The sequence below is a fragment of the Zootermopsis nevadensis genome, unplaced genomic scaffold (genome assembly GCF_977971745.1).
Source record: "Zootermopsis nevadensis isolate Lab colony 2312 unplaced genomic scaffold, Znev_1.0 Znev_ptg000022l, whole genome shotgun sequence".
Taxonomy (NCBI): domain Eukaryota; kingdom Metazoa; phylum Arthropoda; class Insecta; order Blattodea; family Termopsidae; genus Zootermopsis; species Zootermopsis nevadensis.
The window spans coordinates 17,998,587-18,024,636 of record NW_028259154.1 but is presented as its reverse complement, the minus strand read 5'-3'; the positions used below and the strand labels follow the sequence as shown (position 1 = coordinate 18,024,636).

Genomic DNA, 26,050 nt, shown 5'->3' with positions numbered 1-26,050 from the left:
TATTTTATTTACTAGGAATTCTTATGGTAAATTACCAAATGGTTAATAGTTTATTAAAACGTAATTGCGATGTTGTTCTTGTTTTCCAATGCGGACATTAAACAAGAACTGCCTGCTTGATTGTGTTTAATATGAACGTATATAACAGAGGAGATTTTCTATTTTAATGGTATCCCATATGGAAAATGAAACAGTTACACTGACCTTTAATTACAATTCCAAGGTGAAAGGGGGAAAAGAGAATAGCTTTGAATGTAAAAACCGAAACTTCATTGTTCATTTGTGGCTAATAGCCTACATAATAAATACCATAAGTAAATAAAAATAATAATGTTTTCTTGATAACTTTAAAACGTTTACATAATAAACATTGAGTGAAAACTGACAACAGATTGAGATTTCAGAATCTCATGCCGGCGAGTATGTAGATGATTGACTTTTGTGTTGGTGCTTCGTGTAGTTTGGTAGAAGTTGATGAATCATCGCTCTGGTGATGAAGGTAACAAGTACCTCAGAAACGTCCGTAAACTTACACCAGACTGCATGATGCAATAACCCAGTAGATAGACATCTTATGAGCTAGTTATAAGGTGAATTTGTTACGTATTTTAATTGTTCTCTATGAAAAAATGTTACACTCTTAATATTAGAAATCACTGCAGGTGTATGACTCAAGTGGATAAGAAAACTATCTGAACCAGCACAAAACAGTAATCAGTCATCCCTTTGATCAATGAATGTAAAAATATTTATTTGTTAATTTTCGAGATTTCACTTTTATAAATTTATTTATTTTTTCCATATAGTTTATTTAACGACCGTTTCTCAGCTAAACGTGTTATTCCAGTGGAATTTGAAGATGGTTGTGACTGATGTACTGAACAGTTTGCAACTGTCGTGATCTATTTAAAAAATTCTAATAATTTTTCTGGACTTAGAGTAAAGATAACAAAAAGTTCGCCTGGGTCTCTAAACCAAAAAATGGATCATGACTCCCTCGAATACAAAGTGGGAAAGCAAATTACTTAACCAGTTTGGTACAAATTTAGTTCTTGAAGGAAACTTGTCTCGTGTGTCCGAGTTCTAAATTGCCCTACACCACGTACAAGAGAGGACAAGACACGATTTCTTTGTTTGAAGAGGCGAGTGCACGTCTGCTAGTGATCCTAGCCGGACGATTACTTCGACTAATTGTAGGGCCGGGTGCAAGGACTCAAGGGGGAAGCAAAAAAGGTGTTCTTGAACTGGAGAAAGAAAATCGGAAATTGGGATAATCGAAGTTGGTACGAGACTGGGGTGCAAAAGGTATCAGATTCTTACACACACACACACACACACACACACTCTCTCTCTCTCTCTCCCCCTCTCTCTCGCTCTTCCTCTCCTTGATGAGAGAAAACTTAAACCACGGCCCCCTGCAAGCTCATGCTAGCCTCTTCGACTGCCTTTGTCTCCAATCTGATAACACGGGTCCGTGGTGGGAATTTCAATATCGCCCTTAACGAACTTGGCTTCACGTTTAAATGTTTCTTTAATTCTACAATTTTAACTTTCAAACATTTCTACTTCGTCTGATACAGTACTAAAATAAATGTTACTAAAGGTAAAATATATTGTAAACACAGTGGTAACTATATGTACCACCTGCTTTACATTTCGTTCACGCAGTGTACTTAGGAGTTTCGTATGATCCACGGATTAAACACGGATTACTTTCTTAAACAGCATAAAGATGTGGTGTGTTTTGTTTGAGGTACAAACTGATTTTTTATATTATGATATAACATTTTGACAGGAGCGCACATTTGCCTCTCTGCATGATTCAATTCAAGAACCTCTGAACGGCTTTTGATAAAATTTGGTATGGGCATCATCCCATTGGAAGCTACCCAAAAATCGTACCGTTTAATTTCCTGCGTTGGGTAAAATTAATATGGAGGGCACATAAACTTATGACGTGGGAGCGAAACCGTACAGTCCTAAAATGATGTATGGTAACATCTTTAAAAAATATGTAACATTAGGACATATTTTGTAAAATATAAATAAATATATTTGCGTTTGTCCACAGGGAACATTTGTTTCACAATTAATTTACATCCAAGGACAGTACGCTAAACAAACCACAGATATCAAAGTTTAAGGAATCGGGAAAAGTCGTCGTTGTATTTTTAGGATATTTATCACATAACAATAATTACAGATAAAAGTTAAATGTATTAATAAACTCTGTATTTGATGCGAAACCTACCAGTATCGCTACGATAAACTGTTTCTAGAAAATCGATCAGTTCAGTTTCGGTTTCACGTAAAGTACGCATTCTCCCAATACCGAATTTCAGTTAACTGCAAATGTTTTCAGGTACGAAACATGCAGCTGGGCAGAAGAATGCGAGGCTTTTCGCATTGTGTCACGTTAAGTTATGCAAGGATATCACAGTAATCCACAACCGAAACCTCCCCGAACCCTCTCTAGGCCCTACCTCACACTCGCATTGTGTCCTCCTGATGCAACTACAAGGCAGGGGCATCTCGCTAAACTATTGATATGTGAATCCGAACATCAGACCTTGACGGACCAGGTGTTAAGATCTGAACGTCTTCAGGTCACCTGTGTTTGAATATTTCACCTACAGGTCACTGTCCATGTTAAAAGTATTCAGATATCCAGGTGATACGTCCTATCTCATAAATTCTATAATTGATTGATTGAAAACGATCGATAATGCTAATGACGATGACACATCATCATGGTGGAATGCGAGCCATGACAGAGGAAAAGTGATGTTCAACAGAAGAGCGGCCTACGTGTGTTCTGAGAGCACAAAGGTGCAATGAGAACAAATTGGCAGTGGCAGCTGAAGGTACAGCTGTGATGAAAGGCGACTTAATCAGACAGAGTTTCATGGCTCTTCAAATTTGACGATATTCTTGAATTCTAAAAAATAAAATGTGTAAAAGAATTCATACAATGTAATTACATAACGTTAAGCTACAAAATTTTCCTTAAACCTCAGAGTATTTCTGGTAACATAAAATTAAGGTTTTATTGAATCCAGTGGTTGGCCATCATATTCACAAAACACACCAGTAAACTCTGCCCAGGCCACTCATTCACAACCTATTTCTCCTTATCACATTTTAGACGTAGTACTAGACTCATTTTTCTCCCATATCCGTTTAAGTCTCCAAAACAATCGAAGTAAAAGACGGTGGGGGTTGTTGGGAAAATACTGCATGGTCTTACTAAGTAATAACTTGCTAATAACCAGTTAGTTAACTATTTTACTAGATAAGTTAATTAAAAAAAATTAGATTTTAGAACATCAAGTTTTAATATCGGTAACACAGAATCTAGTAAATGTATTCTACCAATACAATTCATACTAACGAATCCTATTTCCATCGCATCAACCAATCTCATTTGCTTTCCAAAATCTCTCTTGAGCATAATCCTGGATGCTTCCTTCCGTGCTACAAGTCTCACCCACGACATTTTTTGAACTATGGCCACAATGTTGGAAGAAGGGTACAGATAATAAATTTCTCGTTGTGCAGCATCCAGTGCGATGTTACCTCGTCACTCTCTCCCCTGGGAAATATCCCTCTTGTTTGATTCGAAGAGGAAGCCGGGTGGACAGTGGAGACTTACGGGGCGAAAAAAATATAAGAATCTCAATGCTTCTGCCGCAAATAAACCTTGACCTCTGGATGGTATCATGTTTGTTTATTTACTGTGAAAAATATCATATATTCGCTGTCGTTTCCCTTCTGCCTTCCAAAGGTACGGTGCAAGAATTTCCCAGTATTTACGAGGTATATCAATATATCTTCCATTATTTGTTGGTAGGTAACGTGTAACACTTCATATATATGATATTTCGGTCCTAGAAATACACATTTATTCCATATATATAGACATATTTAGTTAATATGGCACACATTTCAGAAATATATACAAGTAACGAACCCGAGGCAAAAGTAAGTAACTTTCGAGAAGCTAGTTTTAAAGTTCATTAGAGTGCACAAATAGTTCATCATTTTAATCTAATATATAGAGGAACACCCTAATTCTTCAGGGTCCGTTTTAATATCATGTGGTATGACATGCGTCCTAGTGAAAGCACGGCGCACAGTAGGCTGCTCCTTCCGCACCTGCAGTCCTCCGAATCAGGAAGTTTTTTTAAATGTTCATAAAATTACACCATTCGAGTTTACTTAAACAAATTTAACCCAATTCTCATCTACACATCCTATTTATTGGAATTCCACTTAATGATTTGATATTGTGTTCCCATGTAAGCACAGGCTTTCTGCATTCCTGTGGTCTCCTACACTGAGGTTTTCCAATATAAATTCTGCACGCATTTGTTGTTTTTCTCACTGGTTTTACATGTCACATCCATATGCTATGCTTCCTAACATATTACTTATAGAACTATGAAATGCACGTTACAAGGAAAATGCCACCTAATTTAACATTAAATAACCCTGAATTTCATCCATCGAATTTATATGTGGATTTTGTGTGTGTTTTTTTTTTCTGAATTACGGGATTATTTTTTGTGTTATGTTATTGTTATTATTGTAATGAAGAGGTGTTTTGTTTCCTTTGAAGTAGGAATTGTATTTTTAATGTAATTTATACGAACACTGATTTGAATGTCACAGTCTTTGTATGATCGAAAATGTTACAAATTGATAATTGAAGACATGGGAAGATGGAAACGACATAAATGAATTTACACAGAGCGGTCGCAGGATAAAGAAAGATCACAAACGTATTAAAGAAAAACTGTGAATAACGTATCAGAACAAACGTATCGAAAGGCATGGCTTAGAAAATTGTGAAGAAAGTGTGAAAACCGAAGGTACATTCTGATAAGTCAGGAAAAACGATGGTAGAGATTGGATTACACCAAGAAATATTCAGTGGTCACATACTCGATTCTTCAAAAATTGTAAATTATACACACAGATTAGGAGTTCATTTGCATGGTTACGCGTGCACTTTTTCATATTTCATTATCATGGAGACCTAGCCTTGAAGATAAAATTTGCATTGTGTACATAAACAAAATCACGTGCTGAACATTCACATTCTCAACTTACATCCTTCATGCTTCCAACACTGAAGAGAGAGGGAAAAGAATAGGATACGAAGCCAAGGAGTGCCTCAGCATCTTTTCTTGTGGACCCGTTCCGCTAACCACTTGCCCATAAGAGCTCCTCCCCTTCCATCGTTCCAAAGAAACCCCCATTCCCAATTCTTTATGTCGCTAATCAAGATGAATTACACGTGCTCCGAGCTAATAACATTAACAATCAACTCTTCATAGGACGTTGCATCGCAGCGATCTGAAAGTAAGGTCGCCAGTGCATTTTCGATGAGGTGGCCTTCAACAGCCTGCTGCACTTGCAGATGCAAACGAACGCTGCTTTTCAGTTTGTTTGTTTGTGAAACAAACATTAGCATAACCCGAAACTCTGAATACTAGGCATGTTGTTCACTTAATAAAAGTTGGACGTAATTATTATCAAGAAAAGTCCTGGGAAGAATTTATGACTCTTTTTTCCACACAGTGTTTCAGTCTATATACAGAAGTGGAGAATATTTCTTACAGATAACGACTGACTCAAGTTTTTATCAACTAAGCATTTGACATTAATCGTTAACGTCGTGCATTAACAGAACCAGTGACCGACTGATTTATTACCAAATTACAATAAACGTGACACACAAAACGATAATTTTGCTAGGTGTTTAGTATGCATCCAAAACATTACCTTCTATAATTTTAATCTGTAAGTACAAGTGACCTATTTTTCCATCGATAAAGCAGTTGTGATTTGCAATCCTCATTGCCTATCAAAGCTGCTTCTGCTGTAGAACTGTTGGGCTTGATTTTCGGTTCTTCTGTAGATTATCTTACTGCTTCTTAAGGTTAAGAACTTTGGTGTTATACACTAAATGCTCCTAGTGAAACCAGTCTGACACTTTATAACAATTTATACATTTGTATCCTTTTATTAACGGACAAGAATAGAGTGATAGTTCCATTGATTTCTGACAACCATTCTGGTTCCAATATAAACTTTGACTGCAAGGGTGTAAGAATGCATAGCCGAGTCGACGAGTTTGTGTGATGTTTGGTGGGGGAGAGGTGTATACAACACAAGGGATTCCCCTTTGCCTTGTCCCCCGGGGGGACTTGATCTTGGCAGGGACTTGTTGTACCCCCTGCGGAGAGAGCTCTTTTTCTTGTTAATTGATCGTATAAGGCAGTCATGCTTTGCTCTTACGAATGACTTCAGTCGAATCTACTCGAAACCAGATTTAAGGTCTCAAGTTTTAGTTCTTTGTTTTAATTTCTGAAATTAATATAGGAAAGGAAAGTTATGATGTGAGGGCATGTATTCTTAAACGCATAATAAACCATTATAAAACTTTTCCGTGAAATTCGAAAGTGTTACATGATTGCTATAAATTCCGAAAAATGTTAAACTATAAGTAATAAACTCACATAAAGATGGAATCATATTTTGAACACGAAGATAGATCTAATTAAAGGAATGTGAACAGAGTGAAGTTCAGATTTTCAGTTGCTCTTCGATTACAACTACGATATATCAACACATTATGGTATTATTTATTATTAGATATGTTCCTGATATAATAAATAACCGTACTATCATTCTTTCTTTAAATATTATTATACATTTTACGAAAACCCGAATTAAACAATTTCATTACGTTTTATGCAGCGTGTAAGATACATAGCTTTGAATTGACCACTTGTCTGCAGGATCTGAGACATACAATATGCAACGCACAAGATCGTAGAACCTACCTTCGATTGTTGGTTACTATCCGAAGAGAATATGAATTTTCTGCTACTCAGATATAGTTTGTATCAGTTACAAATATTTATTTTTACATATTTCACATCTAACAAAGTGATAATAAATTGCGTGTGCTTACAGAAGGCCAGAGAATCAAAGGATAGTTCAAACAAACGAAGGAGAATCCTTCTCACTGGGGAAAGACAAGAAAAAGACTGAGCTAAATGATGTGGATGATGGATCGCAGCTTTGTATGATGAATGAACGAGTGGTTTGGCTCGTGATCAATTGATTAGCTCGTTAAGCGATCTGCCATGCAGTGCCGCCAGCACCACCTACAGTTTTTTAATGAATATACGCGATGCTACGTTGTTCCCCCACAGACAGAGATCCAGCGTCCTGTGGTGCCCGTTGTGTTTGGTATCCCCACAAGCCAGACACCATTACAGTACAGTATGTCTATAAAAGAATTCAGGGATGCCATTCAAACATTTAGTAGCCGACAGAAAGTGAGCCCCTAGACCATCTCTGCACAGATGGGTTTGCCAGTGATTGGTTGTTTTAGGTTGTGTATTCATGGCTGAATTCGTTGGCTGAGCACGGTTATTTTGACGCAGACAAAAAAAATTATTCAAGCGAATACGAGAAGCGGACGCCATGCAGCACTGTGCTAACAAACACACGCTAAGTTTTGCTACGTCAATAGTTCCGACGTCGATACATGATTGTGATTAAACAAAGTTTGAGCCTTGGGACGCTAACCGACGACAAGCGACGCCTAATATTCCGTTCCCGACTCAACGTTGCAAATAAAGCTATGAGTAGCGTCGAGACTCCATACGTCTCGATTCTATCGCCGACGGTCTCGACGTCTAACGTCTTGAAGCCGACCGAAAGTGCCGAGTCAGACCAGAGGTTGACGCCATTCATCCCGGAGGAGCTTAGGACAAAACACTGGCGTTCCAACTACGAGCGTCGCAACGTACGTAATTTTAAAGGGCACGCAAGGAGTATTCATCACCATGATTATGGAGGCAGCAAGCACGTGTGAACGTCGATAAACTACCGGACTGCATGGCGCAACAAGAACGTCCCTCAAATGTTCAGTCCTTTTAGACTTCTGACTGAAACTGCTCAGACGAAGCAACTGCGTCTTGCAAAGCTTCTACCTACAGGACACGCAATGCCATAAACGAGATTTTAACCACCTACTTCGACAATGGCCGTCAAATTAAGCTAAAATGACGTCACGGCATAGTCGATTCATCCTGACACTTATGCGGGACAGGGCAAATCTGTTACACTGTTATCTGCTGCTAAGGCCTGGGAAAGGATTTTAGCCAGTGTCTGGCCACGTCTCATGTCTCTCAATGAAAATATACTTCCTAAGAAACAGCAATGCTATTGCGATGACATGACAGTAAGACAAAGGGAATTTGCGTATATGACATTCAGTTCAGCCCGTCACCTTGATATATTTCCCAGCATCCCGAACAGCGTTCTGCTCTGTTACTCATTATACCCACATCATGGGGCTGCGTTCAATTATTATTTTGTTATGCAAACAAGACCCATTCAGACTACGGATTGCTCGTTCCCCTCCCAACACGCATAAGCGTACAGTGCACTCGCCGGCAAGGTGATGGATAGATCTCGCCCGCCCCAACTTCTAAATCAAGTGTTGGCCAGACATCGAATCGTCAACTACATATGGCTGTCCGTTCGACTGTGCAGCCAAGAAGAAATTTACAGATTGAGAGACTGATTGTTTCGTTGGTTGATTTGTAAGCCATTTGTAAAAGTATATAAAGTCAAGGCATGTATGACATTGTCCGTCTGATTAGGCCTGAATATGCGTACTGTCTTCAACTACTATTTAAAACAAATTTCAGCATGGTAAATATTTAACAAAATTTTCGAGACGAAGCTTAATTTATGGCTTTGGGCTGTACAAATAGTAAGATCTTAAGCTTTCATGGCGACTGAATGTGTTAGTCTTCTCGGACGAACAGCCGTGTGTGCACGGGCAAACAATCCTACATTTCGGGGATTGCATCTGCTCCAGCATCAGTGTATATGAATACCTGTGCAATATTATTAATCGCTATTTAAACCTTAACATAGTTCTTTAACGTTTCGTTCATATGATTCTCGCACTCGTTTTAATTACATAACTCTACAATGAAAGTATAGGTGACTTAGCTACCAAGGTTGCTATTTGCGTGAAAAATAAGTTTATTATTATTATATTATATAATACTATAAATACATTTATGTATACCACTAAGACAAGAATAGTGGGGCCTATAAGATACGAAAAGAACAATTAAAATGATTTGCCTCTGCAATATCAGATTACCAACAATGATCACTCTCAAAACCTGAATTACGTTCAATCACTAATTTTGTCCATTATGGTCTTCAAGTTACAATCCACTCTCATCAAACTAGAGTTTCCGTTTCTGTGTGAATATATATATATATGCCCACTATCGGCAATAACAGAATTAAGCAATGGAATAGAAGAATTTTCTTTGTGAATTTGTATATATACTAAACCTAACTGATCTAATGTTCACCTACTACACATAAATATTTGCACAAAGTCAATCAATACTCTAAGTACGACACTGCTTAGATTTATATCTCATATCGTTGTTGACGAAGGGAATCAATCAGTAGACCAAGTTATTAGACTGCAGGGGTATAATTATACATGACATAGAAATATAAATTAATTTAAAGGTGTGGAGCTTAATGAGAGTCATATTCGAAGCCAAAAATGAATTTTATTTTTGTATAACTGATAATCGCTCAACTTTTCAAAATACTTCTCAGCCTTTTACAGAACCTGAACCACGAACGCCCAGTTCGAACCGCTCCTCCATTCCCAGCTTCTCGCGTCTCACGCCCCAGCCCAGACAGCGAAGTTTGAATCCAGAAATTGGATTTAGATTGATCGTGAGACATAGGCCTACGTGGGGTGGGCGAGATGGAATGCTCCAACATTCAAATTTTGAACGAAATACCACCGTGCTGATGGTATAAGCAGTTCGCTTTACATCAGGGTGTGCAGTCAGCGTTTAGACGGATTTCCCACTGCGATCCTTTCACGTCTCTAAAGCTAAGAATGGGCCATTGACGTTACAAGAAAACTGGAAACGTGTACTCATTAGAGTACACTGAAATTACAAAGGAATTATTTACGTCTCATCATGGAGGTTGACGTCACCATGTAAACCAAGGGAATAACAAATGCGACAATTGTAACGAAGGCAGCAATGATATCTGAGGGCACTATCTCAACAATGTTCTCCAACAATAGAACATGTTGCAACAATGTGCAGAAAATGACTTCGGTTTATATTGGTGCAACAGTGCTCCGACAATTATTTAAGTTCACATTGTCACAAATGTTTGCTACATAAATGATCTCGATCATTCAGTTGCATTGTTCTCTAACAAAAACCTTAATGCCCATTATCATATAAACGTATTTCAACAATGACTCCAGTTCATAGTGTCTTCTGAGTTATTGCGCTGTGTAGTCTGGTCGATGTTTACTAACGTTTCAGAGGTCATACTGCCTCCGTCATCAGGGCGATGAGTATGAAGATTTCTGTCTTCTGGGTTGTTGCGCTGTGTAGTCTGGTAGATGTTTACCAACGTTTCTGAGGTCATACTGCCTCCGTCATCAGGGCGATTCATCGCACTGATGACGGAGACAGAAATCTTCATAATCACAACTATGAAAACTTCAAATCATACATTTTTCGTGTCTGTTTGCAATATTTCCGGAAGCTGATAAGACTGATGGAGATTTCTTTTTACACTATATTTTCCAACATTCTGCACAATGAATAACCATCTAAATGACGGACGTCGACTAGCCACTGTTATATTAAGTGGCACAATATCGGCTAGTAAATGTCAATATCTGTTTGTGGACCATAATCTCCTGGGAAAAATAAATCTTTGGAAACTTTGACAGAGTCAACATATTTGAGAATACGAACAACAAATCATAATGCATTCACGAAGAAATAAAATATTTTTTTTTTATAAAGTTCTGGGAATTCTTCATAAACAAGAATCCAGGGGCGTAAAATATAGTTTCTCGTATTACGGGGAGAACACAGATTGAGTGTCTTTGAGAACAGGGTGTTTACTTGAGAAGAATATGTTGACGTAAGAGTAATGTAAGTGACAGTGTGCCTGAGAAAATACAAAATGAGGTACGTTATAGGCTGTACTCTTCACCGTATATTATTACGACAATTAAATCGAAGAGAATGTGGCATGGATGAGGGAAATGAGAATATTTAAAAACATTCTACATAAAAATATTAAGAAAAAGCACTATTTGATTGCCAATAATATTAAAATACAGAGTGCCCGTGTACCGGACGGCGAACATCGTGACTAGCTGAGCGCCTGTTAGCCTCTGAAAGAGGATTCTGTTCCTTGGAGAATGTTACAGGTGTTGGAAGAATCAACTCTGGGATGCAGTGGAGCAAACGAGTTGACGAGGCTTTTGTTTCGGCGACTGAGAAAAATCGCCCAAGTGAAAGGGGGATTTATTAATCTGATCGAGTTGTGTCTATTGCAAGGAGAAGTTACTACAGCCCACACACAGTGTGCGATATGCCTCGTCTTTGCGTGGATCAGTAAAAATGGGGGGGGGGGGCACTTGAAGGTCTCCAAGCCTCACTTCAGGGCACGAACCATCAGTTGTTCACGTTTAAGAATGTATCATTCCCTTATTGGAGCCAAAAACAATATAACGTGTTGGTTGAGAAAAAGGTATCCAGATTGAGACCTCGCCAGTTTATTTCGGTTTCAAATTATTTTCAGAAGTAAAATATACCCACACAAGTGGGTGTGAAGGAAATTGTTCGTCTTGAACTTTCACACCACAGACTAATTAGGTTAATATCCGTACATAACAGGACAATCATATTTCAGATGTTACTGATATACTATGCACTGCTATAGCTGTGTGTGAGGTCTAGCCATAAATCGTTTGAAATTGTATCTTCCTTTGACAGCAGAATGGGATACAAAACTGGCGGAAAAGAAAATGTCATGAGAAACGTGTGACAGTTAACAGATAGGAGAAAGTAAATGATTTTAGAGTATAAAGTTAATTGTACGCATCGCCATTCGAGAATTCTCATGAGTTTTTAGTAGCTGACGTATCAAATTAGTTCTTACGAACTGAACAATTAAAGTTCTGTTTCTGGTTAGGTTAGAAAGTGTGTTTTTATGTGGAGTAGGTAATGTCAATGATAACACAGGCTTAAAGCAGAATAAGACACCGAACAACGGCCGAGTGTTTATCATTTGTGTTTCGTATTGAGGCAGTCATGGGATAAAATCTTTACCCGAAGACCGGATATCCTGCGGACTTTCGTGATTTCCTCAGTCCCTCCATGCAAATTTCAGGATACTGCCTTAAATTAAGCCACGACTCTTTCCTTCCACGTCCTTTCCAATGCATTATTTATTAATCATCCTACGCTATATAAGCTGAGCTATCAACAGCGTCGTTAAATAAACAACAAGTAAATAAAATAGAGTAATATTTTGTAAGTTTACACTACTTTTCATAAATTACGTAACTTTGTGCGGTCGACACGGGGTTAGACCCGAGCATAAATGTCCATTTTGTTTCCCATATGCAGTGCAGTGCTCAGATTGCTTGTAGTATCATACGACGCTGGGGAACGGCTCTAAACATAAAGCTCTACAGTTTATGGCTTATGGAATACATTCAGGAGTTTCCTTGGCTTTGGAGAGGTAAGGGGGGCACCAGCATGAAAACAGTGCCACGTACAAAATATCATAACTCTGAACAATAAAAATCATATTACTTTACGATAGCATGCTCAGGTGTAAGACCTGGATCACCACTGGATAACAACTGCAGCCTGATTCAAAAATACGAACAACTTTGAAGCTTGCACGGGTTACACAGAAGGAATCAGCAACGGGTTTGATTTTCATTCAACTTAGGACTATAATGGGCTCGATTCCTGACCTCTAGTATTGTCCTTTTGCACTAAACATTATCCTCATATAGTCCAGATACTTATTTACGTACCATACACATTCATGCTTAAAAGTTTAGTCCTAATTGTAAATTAGTGTTAAATTGTTATAGGCCTAATTGCTCATTCGCTGTTCATATAGAAAACCATGTAAAAGTCCCACACTTTGGAACGAAATGCTTTGGTTTATTTGAAAGAAGTGAAGGGAAAATATTTTGCTATATTCCCGTCAAGAGGCATTGCAGGGCGTATAGTTTCAAATCCTAAACCCTAACCTAACGTATACCGACCAGGCGATGCATGAGGATGAATCACTTCTAAGAGCTTATCTTCGCAGTGGAAATATCTAGAATAAATACCGTGGGTCAAATACCAAACTGAGCAACAGAAACACGTGTTACAGAATTCCATTCATTAAGTTTGTGCTTGGTTTGACAGACATGACCGCCAGATTAAGCCGGGTATTAAAATCACCGGAATTATACAAGAAGACAATAGGACAGTTTTAGCCATGTCGTTACAATACCAAAACGACGACTGAAGACAGCGCTGCGGGGTATAAAAAAGGATTTATTCTTTAGCTTTCATTTTATAACACCAATTCCATCACAGCGGAAGATATCAACCCATAATCGTCCACCCCGTCCATACTTAACCAACGTCACTCATCTGCATAGGAATGTACAGTCCCATTCAAAACTAAAGTGACCTGCTAAAACATCTACATAAATTAACGTTTAGTTTAAGATGAAGGATGAGGAAACGCTCATAACAGGGGTAGACAACGTATCCCTGCAGATTGTCAGCTTTTAGTATATTTTATAATTTAACTATGGCATACGTTGACCCGTGAAACCTCAACACGTTGATGTCGGCGGCAGTTGGAAATGCACATTATCAGCTCGTTGACCTTGAATAAATATCCCAATTCGTAAACTTTCCTCTCGCTTAAACGCTTGGGATCTTATGAACTGTTTCCCTTCCGTAAAAGCCTTACGTTTTAAATCATATATCACTGATATTCGCTGACGGATTCAATCAGCAAAGCAGCAATTTTAAACTTCTCACAGTACTGTCATTATTGGCACCCATATAGTCAATTAAAGTCAAACAGATGCAAATGAGAGAACGTTGTATGTTCATATCCGATACTTTTCGTTGATGCCAACTGCTGTAAATTAAAATTAACTTTTACTTGCTATTTTTCAAGTTCATTACAAGATAGCCTATACGTTTACATTCATCCATTCAACATTCAAATATTTTAATTAACAAGATACAGGTATAGCCTAATAATGAGTGATTAATAGAACAATTTTATTACATAAAACTATAAAGTTAGCATTATCTTAAAAAATACGGCAAGGGAATTGTCATCGAAACCATGCGTAATAAAGCAAGTCCCTGTCTGCCCGTTATGAAACTGAAGGTCCCTTATATGAAGGTACATAGCAATGCGTTAATAAACAAGATAGCCATCTTGTTTACAGATTTAAGTTGCAACGAAAAAATTGTACACGCCACGAAACGACGGTCCTGTGAGGACAAAGGCCTGTGATTGCAGACTTGCTATTTATCATTTCTGATGGTTTAGTGTCTACGTATGTCTCATCAAAATCGATTTGACAGTCCATAATTTCCAACGACACATTCCATTCTGTAGATGGAGTTCGGATAGGGCTATGATGTGTCCTGAGAAATGAAGATCAATGTATAATAAATTGCCTGACACCAATAAATTAGCTTCCTTTATCATTAATTATAACCAATTAAATTTCATACAACGAAAGTGGCATTTCTATTCCTCCTTCAAATTCATTCTAATCCCAGTATGTGGCCTGCATAATTATTCTGTTTGCATTCTTTGCCAAATTTCTATTAATATAATTTTATAGGTTTTTCTTCTCATATAAATAATAAGAAATCTGCATAAATAAGCTGTGAAAGAAAGACTACTAACTTCGCCATGGCTGTGATTCCGTCCGTCAGTCCTCATGGAACAACTCTTTAACTGCCTAACATATTTTCACGAAATTATTAGTACTGCAGTCTTGGTAAAATTCTTTGGCACATTTTCAGTTTTGGTTAAGAACGGGCCACACTAATTCACCAGTACTTTAATTGAAAGTCTATGTACATTTCTCCGCTAGGAAGTGACTGCTTCCGGAATTCGTAAAATGGCAAATTCTAGCGAGAGCTCCAGAATTTTTAATTCTTAAAATTGCTGTTATGTTCAATATTCCTTAGTCTATATAATTTCATGTTTTCAAGGGCAATTTTTTGTCTAACGATTGTTTAAATTTGTTATTTACAGATGAAAGACGCCTTATTTTATAATTCTACAAAGCAACTTAAAAAAGTTTTTGATAACGATATTTAATGAATTGAAAAGTGGGTGGAATAATAGGTTTTTGAATTGAACAACTATTTCCTGGATTTGGTGGTCACTAAGTATCAACATACACACGACTATATTTCTTACGTAGTTCTCAGATCATAAATTCCTTAGCGTTTTCCAGTAATTTCTTACATTAAATCACAATAAAGATTATAATATTAGCAAATCGCTAGTATAATATGTCACTCTATAAAATTAGCGGCGATTAAAGAAATACAAATTCATAACGATCCTCTTAGAGAATAAACCTACACAACTGACTTTGATGAAAAGAGACATAACGATTTAAAAACATATTTCATGTTTTATCTTCTTTCACAATCTTACAAACAAAGAAGTTACCATAATTAATATATATAGTTGAACAATTCTTTATTAGGTAAACCTGATACACAATTCGAATTTTAACTGATATTAAGCATGAACTATCGAATTTACAAATGACTGTGTTGATCACGTTATAAACTCAGGAGTACAACATAAGCAGCGGTCGCTCATGAATTCATTTTATTCTTAAAATCATGTCCATTTGTCACGTGCTCCACATTTAGGCCTATTGTGTGAGTATATGTTGCATGTAATCTTATTGCCAGTTCAAAATGGTAAGACAATTCAAGAGTAAAAAATATCAGAAATTAAGTGACAATAAATTTCACGTTTATCATTTACGTAGTAGCAAGAGTGACAAATGTGAAACTTTTTGATACACTGAAGCCTGATTTAGAATATATGTGCAATGGGAAGGACGACACAAGGACCTTCTATCTAGTGAACAAACAACATTAACAGCTCCGTGCCCTAAAATGAGGAACAAGACCTATTGTTCCGTTAATTCAACTTCCTACACTATAACACTTTTAAACTACAAACACAAAGTAAGTAAAGAAGGAACAACGAACCATGAAAGATAGGCGGGAGCAAACGAAGAAAGAAAGAATAAGCAAGCAAACAAACAAACAAACACAAAAAAGAACAAGCCAGTACAGTGATTGGGCTCCACGCAAAAGGAGGCTTTTAATCTTCTGCACTAAATCTGAATCTGGGGCACACATAGCCTCGTATCCAACCAGTATGATGTCTATTTTCCGGTAGACATAACGGCCGGAGCGTGAAGTTAACCCAACAACCCGATTTACTGCCGACAAGAAAAAACCCTCCCTTTCCGTCTTCATGGCGTCCGGCTTCTACACTGACAACTAGCTACCAGAGGCTGTTGGCCTGCGTATAATTGTTCTTATGACAGATGTGCATTTTGTAAGAGGCTGTACTCACATTTGCCACTAGAATCACCACCACCCGGGCTTGGTCGGACCTTCATAATAATGGAGTATACCCCGCTCCTCTCCGCCAATTCCTGCATCAGAACACAAGTGGATGAGCGAACATGGACACTTCATGTCTAGTCCGCACATTTAATATGCATAACTGATTATTAAAGAATAAAGCAGTTGAGTCTGAGAGAGAACGAGTTAACACAGAATGAGAGATGTTGAAGTGGGACAGGGAGGGGGTATATGGCCTGTCAGAGCAACGCCTTAAATTAAACACATTCCAAAGTCCGTATGCTGCTGCTGCTGCAAGTCTGGGTTATAGGTTTGCGCCATGTTCTGTCCCCCCCCCAGGGTGCCTTTCTTGTCCACGTGAAGTCAGTGGTAGGTCCTTGTTCGATGGTGTGGGTTATGGGGCAGTCCCCTAGGTTTAAGAGTTCAGACGCACTATCATAATAGGTTCAAAATGTGAGGCAGTATGAGGGGGGGAAATATAAAAATTATATATTCGTGTATCTGCTAAGGCATTGTTAACTTCAACCCTTGAGAGCCCAATAGTAGCTACACGTACCACATTCATTAATAATAAGCAATTATGAATTTTCCCCACAGAGAGAATTTAAGGATTTATTCGTAGCAGAATTAACTAATTGATCTTTTAATGAAGACGAATTATGCTTTCTTTGTGGTATAAAATTGATTATTAAAATATTATTTGGAAGAGTTTAGGTTCCAAATGGTTAAATTTAGAATATATCGTATCTCCAGTCGCTTTCATTAAATATTAAGATTAATTAAAGAACTATAAAGTCAGAATTGTTCTTGCTCATATACAGAGGTCTGAAAATTAGTTTGTTACCGAGAGAATAACAGAAACGGAAAATTCTTGTAAACATTAAACTGAGAACATATGGACCTAGAAAAAATAAAGAAACAAGAATTTGCACTATCAGAAACTTCACAGGAAAAATAGTTCACTGCGTGGAACAGAATTCTTTTTGAAAAGCTAATGGTCACTCAACTGATCAAAACGTTCTCCGCAATTTATGGAGCCAAAATTTAATTTCGTGACCCCTAGCCTGTTGAATCCAATCCACATACTCTCCAATATGCAGAACTATCTGGACTCTTTACTTTATAACTAACTTTCTGAAAGACTTATCAGCGACTGACTTAATGAAAAAGAGTTCAAATATCTGACTCACTATTTCACAAACTGGATGGCACAGTGATCGATCGATCGACTAGTTATCTATGTGCCTCAACGATCGTCCGCCAGCCAATAACCTGATTCATTGGCATAAGTACGGATATAAAGCATTAACTTTTGTTGGATGAGAGAACAAGGCATAATTTACCGAACAATAAATTGATATTTGTACTGCATTTAGTTTATTTGTAGACGATTGATCGGTAAATATATATGTAGACAGATGTTACGGTTGGTTGCCTGGATATCTAATGATCAATATGTATTAAACTGAGATTGTCAGTGATAATGTGCAGAATGAATAACACTGAACCACTTTATAAAATTAATTACAGCAGAGCATTCTATGTCTGTGTGTCTTCGTTATATGAACAGGCTAGCAGCTACTTGAAACTAAAGCCGAACTTCTTTAACCAACACCACACAAGAGCACTTCCTCATAAAACTTCATAAACGAAAGAGAAGAGCATTCAGTACGTGACTGCAAGAGAGGAAAAGTACATGGAAAATAAAGAACCATTGATTCCATTAAACCCTTTTAACAAGCTATTAACACGAGCGTCTCTTGATTAATAATACAAGGAGGCAGTAGCTCGACTCCGTATTGTGTGGAGAAGTTCCAATTAAGCTGATGATGGGGAACAGTGTTCGGGAGTGGAAGATTGTACAGCTGAGAGAAGATGGTGGTGGAATGGAAGCAGAAGCCAGTCGCTGGCTGCTCACAAAGAGGAGAAAGAGAGCTAATAAAGCGGATTTTTAAATTAGACCCAGATTCTCATCACCACGTCGTTATACTAATAATCAGAAAGTTCCAGGTTCCTTTTTCTATCCCCTGCACTATGCATGATTCGCCATTATGAAGATAACGTTGGTAAGATCTATACAAGAATCCACGAAGTGTTTTTCCTATAATTCAAGAAATAAACAGAAGTTTTATGAAGGGATTTGTTTTAACGAAGCTATATACAACAGTAACAAGAAAAAAATTAAAGCGAATTTCCAATCCGATGCACATACCAGGAATGAAATGTCTGATATTAAAATTATTCTATTACAGTCCAGGTTGTTTTCTGAAAATAATATTTTATGTTAGACTTAAACAAATAAATGTCAATAAAAGCACCGAGCTTTTCTTTGTCATTTTAAATTTGTTTAGTACTCTGTAAATCCTTCTTTATAAAATGATACACTGATGACCAATTAAGACATCTCATTCATTATATGTAAATTACCTAATATTCTTATTCTTAAATACATACAACGAAGGCCGTTTAATTTAATTAATGTAAATCTGTAAGCTCATGTTGCTCAGTCCATAGAGGAAGGTGAAGGTCTATCTATCTTTGCATCCTGAGTTCGATTCCCATATGGCAGAATTTAACTCGGACAACGTAGATTAGTTTAGTGGGAAGACTCTATGCATATATTCAGGGAGGGAGTGTGGGTATTGGGATTATTTTATAGGGGGGTAAAGTAGCCTGTACGTGAAGATAACCACACCCCTCTAGTGCCGAGGTTAAGATTGCGTGGAGTCATACCTCCAGTCTCACATGCATCTGCACTGTGTGGTACTTAAAGTACCAGGACAACTCTTTGAGTCGATTGTTGATAATTGTGAACTGATAAGATTTCAGAAGGAAAGTAAGTCATTCTGTGGCTACAGAAACGGGGGTACTGAATTTTCATGGGGATACAACCCCGTAACTTAGGCGGACAAGGAAAACTCAGTATGCGATACCAAGCTAAATAAAATGTGATCCTTATTTCACGCAAAACATTACGTCTCAGCCTTTTAACTGCAGATTGTATAAAACATGTAACTGCACCACAAAAAAGACAACTAGCGATCAATTAATCAATCATGTTGACACAGAAATTTGTCCCACAAGAGGCAAGTTTTGTTCAAGATGGAGTCATGTCTTCTCAAGGGATTAGTAAACACTCTGAAGCTGTGGGGAGGAAAACAGAACAAGTGATGGAGCTTAAAGGGTTAAGCTGAGGGTGTGTTGCTTAATAAGGAACGGGGAAGTGGTAAAATGCATCGTCGTCTGGCATGAGAGGGCTGAGAACCTAGTACAGGGAGGTTAATGATAATGAATGGATGGGGTGTAACCGCTATTAGTTACATTTAAGTTGCCAGTAATCGCAATGCGGCTAGTGCAAAGTACAGGGAATCAACGCAACAGACCGCTTCAAAACTGGATAATAAGGAACAAGATTGTAAGGAAAGATTTAAGTGCATGACGCTTAAATCTGAACGATTCAATCTGAGTACAGGGACTGGGAAAACTTCAGATCAAAATTATAATTTATTTATTAATTGTTTTAGAATATTTGTGCTAATTTCAACTACATAAAATTGCAAAGCATGATTTCTAAACTTCGGGTTGTTTCAATGTTGATGCATCATAACGTAATTGCAGCAAAGTCTTGTAAGATATGAGCACAATAGATTCGCCATGTCTGTCTGTCTGTCCGTCCGTCTGTATGTAAGCAACTGGAGAACCGCTAAACGGATTTTCATAAATTTTTATATCGAGAAAGTTTATTAAATTGCATCTCAATTCTGGTTAAAATCGGACTACAAAATCTAACACTTTACATACATAACGACTTCATGCACTTTTACCCGCATTTCAAGCATAACTCGTTAAATATTTATCGAAAAAAGGTGTAACAAAAATTGGAAAAAAAAACGAAACATTACCCGGAAACTTTCCTGCACGTCTTGTGGTTTTTAGTATAATTATACAATAAATATTTTATGTCGTCAGATTTTGATCATATTTTGTACTGGAAGTCGTTGTTCGTCAACTCCAGCTTGTTTTATGCTATTGCAAGAGAGCACCAAAATTTGGTACTGACGACGCGAACATTTGGAAGCAATGACTGCGAATAGAATAAAGCGCCAAGGTTACGCTATTCTGACATTTCGTTATCTGTTAATGTACTCACACAGCTTCATCTTGGTGCTACGGCTCGGGGGAAACTTTAACACTGTCGTCTTGCAGCACACATGTCTTAACAACATCTGCAAATATCTCCATATCTCCCTCCACTGCAAAATTCCACAAGCCTGCCCTTAATGATTTATTAATGATTATTTCAGAACGAAAAAAGCAAAATTCATATAATCGTAAAATTCATTGTACTATTTCTCTAAAGAATGCTTGTTTCTGAAACATATGCCCATAAATAATTGTTTACTAAGATGGCTGTCTTCTGGGTTGGTAAACTTCTACCACACTACACGACACTAAAACCCAGATGAAAACCATCTTCGGACTCATCGTCGTTAAAATCTCAAACCCTAAATGTTTACTAATTTGAATTTTGATAGTAAGTGTTAAATTTTATGTTACCAACACTCTTCATGGTGACAACTGACGTATGATAATTATCATGAACAATAAGCAGGAAAGGACTTGCTTATAAATGGCTTATGTAAATTGAAATCTTAAGAAAAATGTAGGTATATTTCTTATAAAAGTTGTAGGGTATGTTACGCAATGTTCCACTCAAGGACAAATGTAATGCTGCCCACTCATTCTCCTTGATTTTGACATTCCAATAATATCACCTGAAGCTTACAGCTTAATAAAGTCTGCATTAAGTAATGTTTTCCATCATAATGTACTTTATCCTTCTTACGTCAATCATTCTCATCATCGCGTTGTCTTCCATCGCTCTACAAGCAGTAGAACGAATACAACAGTAAACAAGACTTGCCGGCTGATCATGAAGACAAGGAGACTGGAAGCCCTCTGATGGTTTAATAAAGAAGCTGTGATGATGAAGAATCAGACTAAAATAAGGAAAACAGCCGATTCGTTTCATGTTTTATTTTAATCCGGCTCTTTTTACAAGGACAGGGAACCGCCAGGCCTCCCCAACAGAACAAGAACAGAAGATTAAAATATGTCGGGGTGTCAAAGGGGTGAATGAAAAATAGAAAGGCTTGAGGGGTGAAAGGAGGGAGAGAAGAGAGTTTCGCTTCACAAGCAGCCAGATATTAGCTTTAATTAATGTGAAATTAGCCTTGAGGTCGACATTTCTTCCCCGCCTTCGCCTTCCCTTAACAAACTTTCTCAACCCTACTTGTTGGCTTTCATCAGCACTTGATTACACTGTTCCCGGCTCCATTTATGCAGAGTATCTTTAAGACTTTAATTCCGACCACTGAGAGGGTGAGAATAGTTTAATATCTTGCCTTAACAGGCTCTAATTCAACTAAACTCTTAATATTCAAGAGCACTGTGCCCTCTAAGTGGACCGACCTACTGGACGGACCAATTTAACACTGAAATTGGGCAGACTCAGATTTTTTTCAGTATTATAAACTTGACGCGGAGAATATGTTTAGAAAATGCAAAGACGTTTTACTTTGTAGGATTTAAGATTTACATTCTATACCCTTTATACATGTCTATTATGTAAGAGTTACAAAGATTATGTGTCAATAAAACAATTACAATTTGAAGTGTGAATTTGTAGGCAGAATTTATCTGTCTAATGAGAACGGTTAATTAAATGAAATGTCCCATAAAAGTTTGTGAATCCTTCGCAAGCTAAGCGGCTGACGGCTTTTCAATTGATTCTACACTATGTAGCAGTTAGTGTAGGCCGATATATAAGTGATTAACAACAACAAAATACTTTCTGTTTTCAGCGGTTACTCCGCTAATCAAGAAAGTTCCCGCCCTTTATGGTACTCGAACATTCATTAGACTTACAGTGTTCATAAGGGTTCGCGATTTGACCAAATCCTGAGCAGAATGAATCCAATCATTAACACACTATTTATTAAAAATCTATTATATCAGTTTGATTTCTAACTAGCTGGAGTGTTTTATCCTTGCGTGTCGCATGCCCTGACTATATCCTTCCCCTTGATCTAATCGCCCTAACAATATTTTATAAAGGGTACGGGTTATAAAGCTAACAGTGCAATGTTTTCAAGTCTCCTATTAATTGATCTCTTTAATGTCCAAATATTTTTCTCTGAACATTTCCTTGGATATTGGGAATTTCATAGCGCAACGGTTAAATTATAATTTACTATATTTTAACCTTTAGCTTGCTGATAGTAGATTGAAAGAGAAAAGAATGTGAACTGAACCGAAAGGGAGCATTCCTCAATTTAATCTACTCGTCTGTCTTCCTGAATATGATGTTGTTACCGCCGTTGCCAAACATCTGGACTTCGCTACAGTTTCGACATCATTCATTAGCTATATTTTACGTTCTAATTTACAGCTTCAAATAAAAATAAAAGTGTGGCATGAATTGGTTCATATTTCCATAAAATACCAAAACAAGAAGAACGAAAACTTACCCAACTCAGTACAACAGCCTGAGGCCTCTAACCGTCTGTACTTGATAAGAACACTACAGGCCTACTGACCTGCTCGCCAAGCTCCTCCCACGCAGTGTCCTGTATGACCGGTTTATGAACAAAACACGACCTATCCAGCATTACTGCAAATTAGTACAGAAAATCAAAACATCTAACGATCGCGACAACCATTGCATTCAAGACGCAGAATCACAGTTTCAGTGTTGCTACATGATTGATTCTCAGGCTATTTAACCACACTGTTTCAACTTCAAACGTTATAAATTTTCTTTACATATCGCGAAAGGAATTTGCTCATATTTCTAGAATTATTTCTGTTATTACACAGTTGTTTTAGGATACACCACAGAAAGTTTTAAGAGAATAAAGTGAACTTAAACTCTATGGAACACATCAGTTTCTGGACTCCGCTGGCAATGTTACCTTATTGGACGAAAATAGAAGTGCACTAAATCAAAAGATAAAAATTCTACTAGCCGTTAATATGAAGAATTACCTAGAAGTAAATGCACAGAAAACTAAGTACCTAAACATTAACTTGTTTGAATGGGGAAGAAAATCGTAATAAGTTATTGAGTTAGCTTATATTTAGGTCGGGGTCCGCAGTGGCCGCGCGGTCTGAGGCGTGGCCTTGTGCCGCTTGGTCGCTGGGGCCGTGGGTTCGAATTCCACTCAAGCCATGGATGTTTGACCGCGTTTTTCTGTGTTGTGCTGTCCTGTGTACAGGTAGAGGCCTTGCGACGGGCCGATCCCTCGTCCAAGGAGTCTTACCGAATGTCCATAGATTAAAGCCAACGTAAAGTTGGGACCCGCAGTGCTCAGGCACTTGAAGAATGGGTCGTTCCCATTATCCCAGTATATTTAGGTAGGCTTGTATTATGATATTTACTGGGGTTTCCTTAGTCTTCAAAAATTCTTTCCCATTTAACACATTCTAATTGAATAATAATAGTTATTTAATTAAGTTCCTTTTAAAAAGAATTTAAAGTAGTTGTATATTATTGGTACGCAATAAGTGCAAATTATAAGTTCAAGTATCCTGAATCGGGAAGCAAACTTCGGCTTTTTAAATTTTAACTTCAAAGAGTACATCACACACTACATAAATATAACCCTTAATTGTTCTCTTTATTATTATAATGAATATTATTTCCCAAACAAAACAAAAATCACAATGTACTTTTAAAATTGTACTATCCCACAGAGTTTATTTTCAATTCAGCAGAGGACAGGACAGCTTAGAGTGTCATGTTCCTAGTCGTCGTCATGGTTACCAAGGATCCGTTGTCTCTTGCATAGGCAAGTTTAGGGGCAAGGATTTCAAAACGCTATTCTAGGTCGCTGCCTCCATGACAATGGGTTTTGGGTTTATCCGTTGTGAAGCAGATGGCAGCAAATCCTCTTTATCTTTCACGAATTCAGTCAGCTAGAACAATGCCTGTCAGTAATGGTCCACCCCTGTAACTAAGAATCACGCCATTATAGTGTATAAGGGAAGTGAAACTATAACTTCATACATCGAACACTTCGGTAGATGAAAACCTCCGCGTTGGGACAAGCAACAGGCATCGGCGCCTTCTGAATAGGACGAGAAGGTTTCCTAGATTCACTATAGGTGTGGGGAAGAGGTAAGTCCTGCCGTCTGCATAGAATCGAAGTCCTGCCCATAGAACGTCACCTTACTGAAGTATTGTCCAAAGTTTATTACTCTTTCTGTTTCTAACTCTTAGATTTAATGGATTAGGCAGTGTGGCCAGTTTCAATACGGATTTATTTTTCAAATTATGCATCCATGTAGACACCTCATAGGACTCCTTCAATAAGTGATCAACTCGACGCAAGGTATCTGCTTATATAGTACAGCAAAGCACAGAAAAACCCGGGCGAGCATCCATGAATCGAGTAGGATTCGAAGCCACGATCCAAGTGTTCGGGTGGTCGAGACCAACGCCTTAGACCGTGCTGTACCTGTTATCGTAATTGCTCTCTTAAGAAGAAGCTGCAAGTAATTGATAAGGTAAGTGAATCCTGTGATTAGGCAGCAGACGAAAAACGAGCCGCGTAATATTTAGCTTTCTGTCACACGCCTGTCCGCCCTCGGCAGCCCCACACACAAACAAGTAAAAACAGCCCAGCTTGATGAAATGTTCTCGTTAGAACCTCAGTGTTTAATTGTAGCAAATTGCTTACTTCATGTCTCGACACCGTGGCCAGTTCAATTAATGATCCACGCGCCTCAGCTGACATAATTACTGCACGTGGGTGTTAAGTACTAACTGTGCTGATGTTGCTCGTCAACCAGTGGAAACTTCTCATCAGCCACAATGTAAGAAACACTACTACGTCTCTGAGGTCTTAATAAGTTTGTTTTGTTAACAGAAATTCTGTCACTCAGCAAAGAAGAGAAAATGTAGACTTCAATTTAAAATTCAATAATTTTTTCAAAGTAGTCTACTAGTCCTTGAAGTGAAATATCTTACAGCTCATAATTTTTTTCCTTTTTTTAATAACGTTTGCTGCTTTATTGATGGATATGTTTAAATATTATTCACATGAGGTTCGTCTTCAAAGGGTTAATCTTGGCGTAAGGACTGGCTATAGACGGGAGTTTCATGTTTTTCCAGACTCTTTGGAAAATGCCAAAATAAAGACAGGGCCCGATATTTTCTCTCGTATTTATTCTCAAATTCTTATTCAAAATTATATTTCCATTCAGAATTTTTAAAAAAAATTGTAGTCCAAACAGCCTAGTGAATAAACTATAAGATTCGATCAGACTACTCAATGTCTTTCCGTTTGTTACTCTAAAACGAAAAGTCTTTCTGTCCGTAAACGCTGCTTCATATCAGTTCCTTCCTGTCTGATTCCTTGCAGTTTAAGTAAGCCCATTTGTACAAATAGAGTTATTGTTGATCTCTAAAATTA

The 26,050-nt window shown here is 37.7% G+C and overlaps 1 protein-coding gene across 13 annotated transcripts in view; it reads right to left on the bottom strand.

Moving 5' to 3' along the window:
- LOC110829119 (uncharacterized) overlaps positions 1-23,239 on the bottom strand; it is a 331,896-nt gene extending 308,657 nt beyond the window's left edge. For 8 of the 13 annotated variants that reach the window (XR_015536299.1, XR_015536302.1, XR_015536300.1 and 5 more), the window contains exons 1-2: positions 23,105-23,239; positions 16,564-16,645 (exon numbers count right to left, since the gene is read on the bottom strand). Coding sequence is in view for 3 of the 13 variants with exons in the window: in XM_087353293.1 (XP_087209419.1) it covers positions 16,564-16,609 (46 nt within the window). In the remaining 10 variants the exon portion in view is untranslated. Of the gene's footprint in view, positions 1-16,563; positions 16,646-20,724; positions 20,828-21,420; positions 21,566-23,104 lie in introns of those variants that run through there. The other 5 variants (XM_087353296.1, XM_087353298.1, XM_087353293.1 and 2 more) reach the window with 4 other exon arrangements.
- Between the last annotated feature and the right edge of the window lie 2,811 nt (positions 23,240-26,050).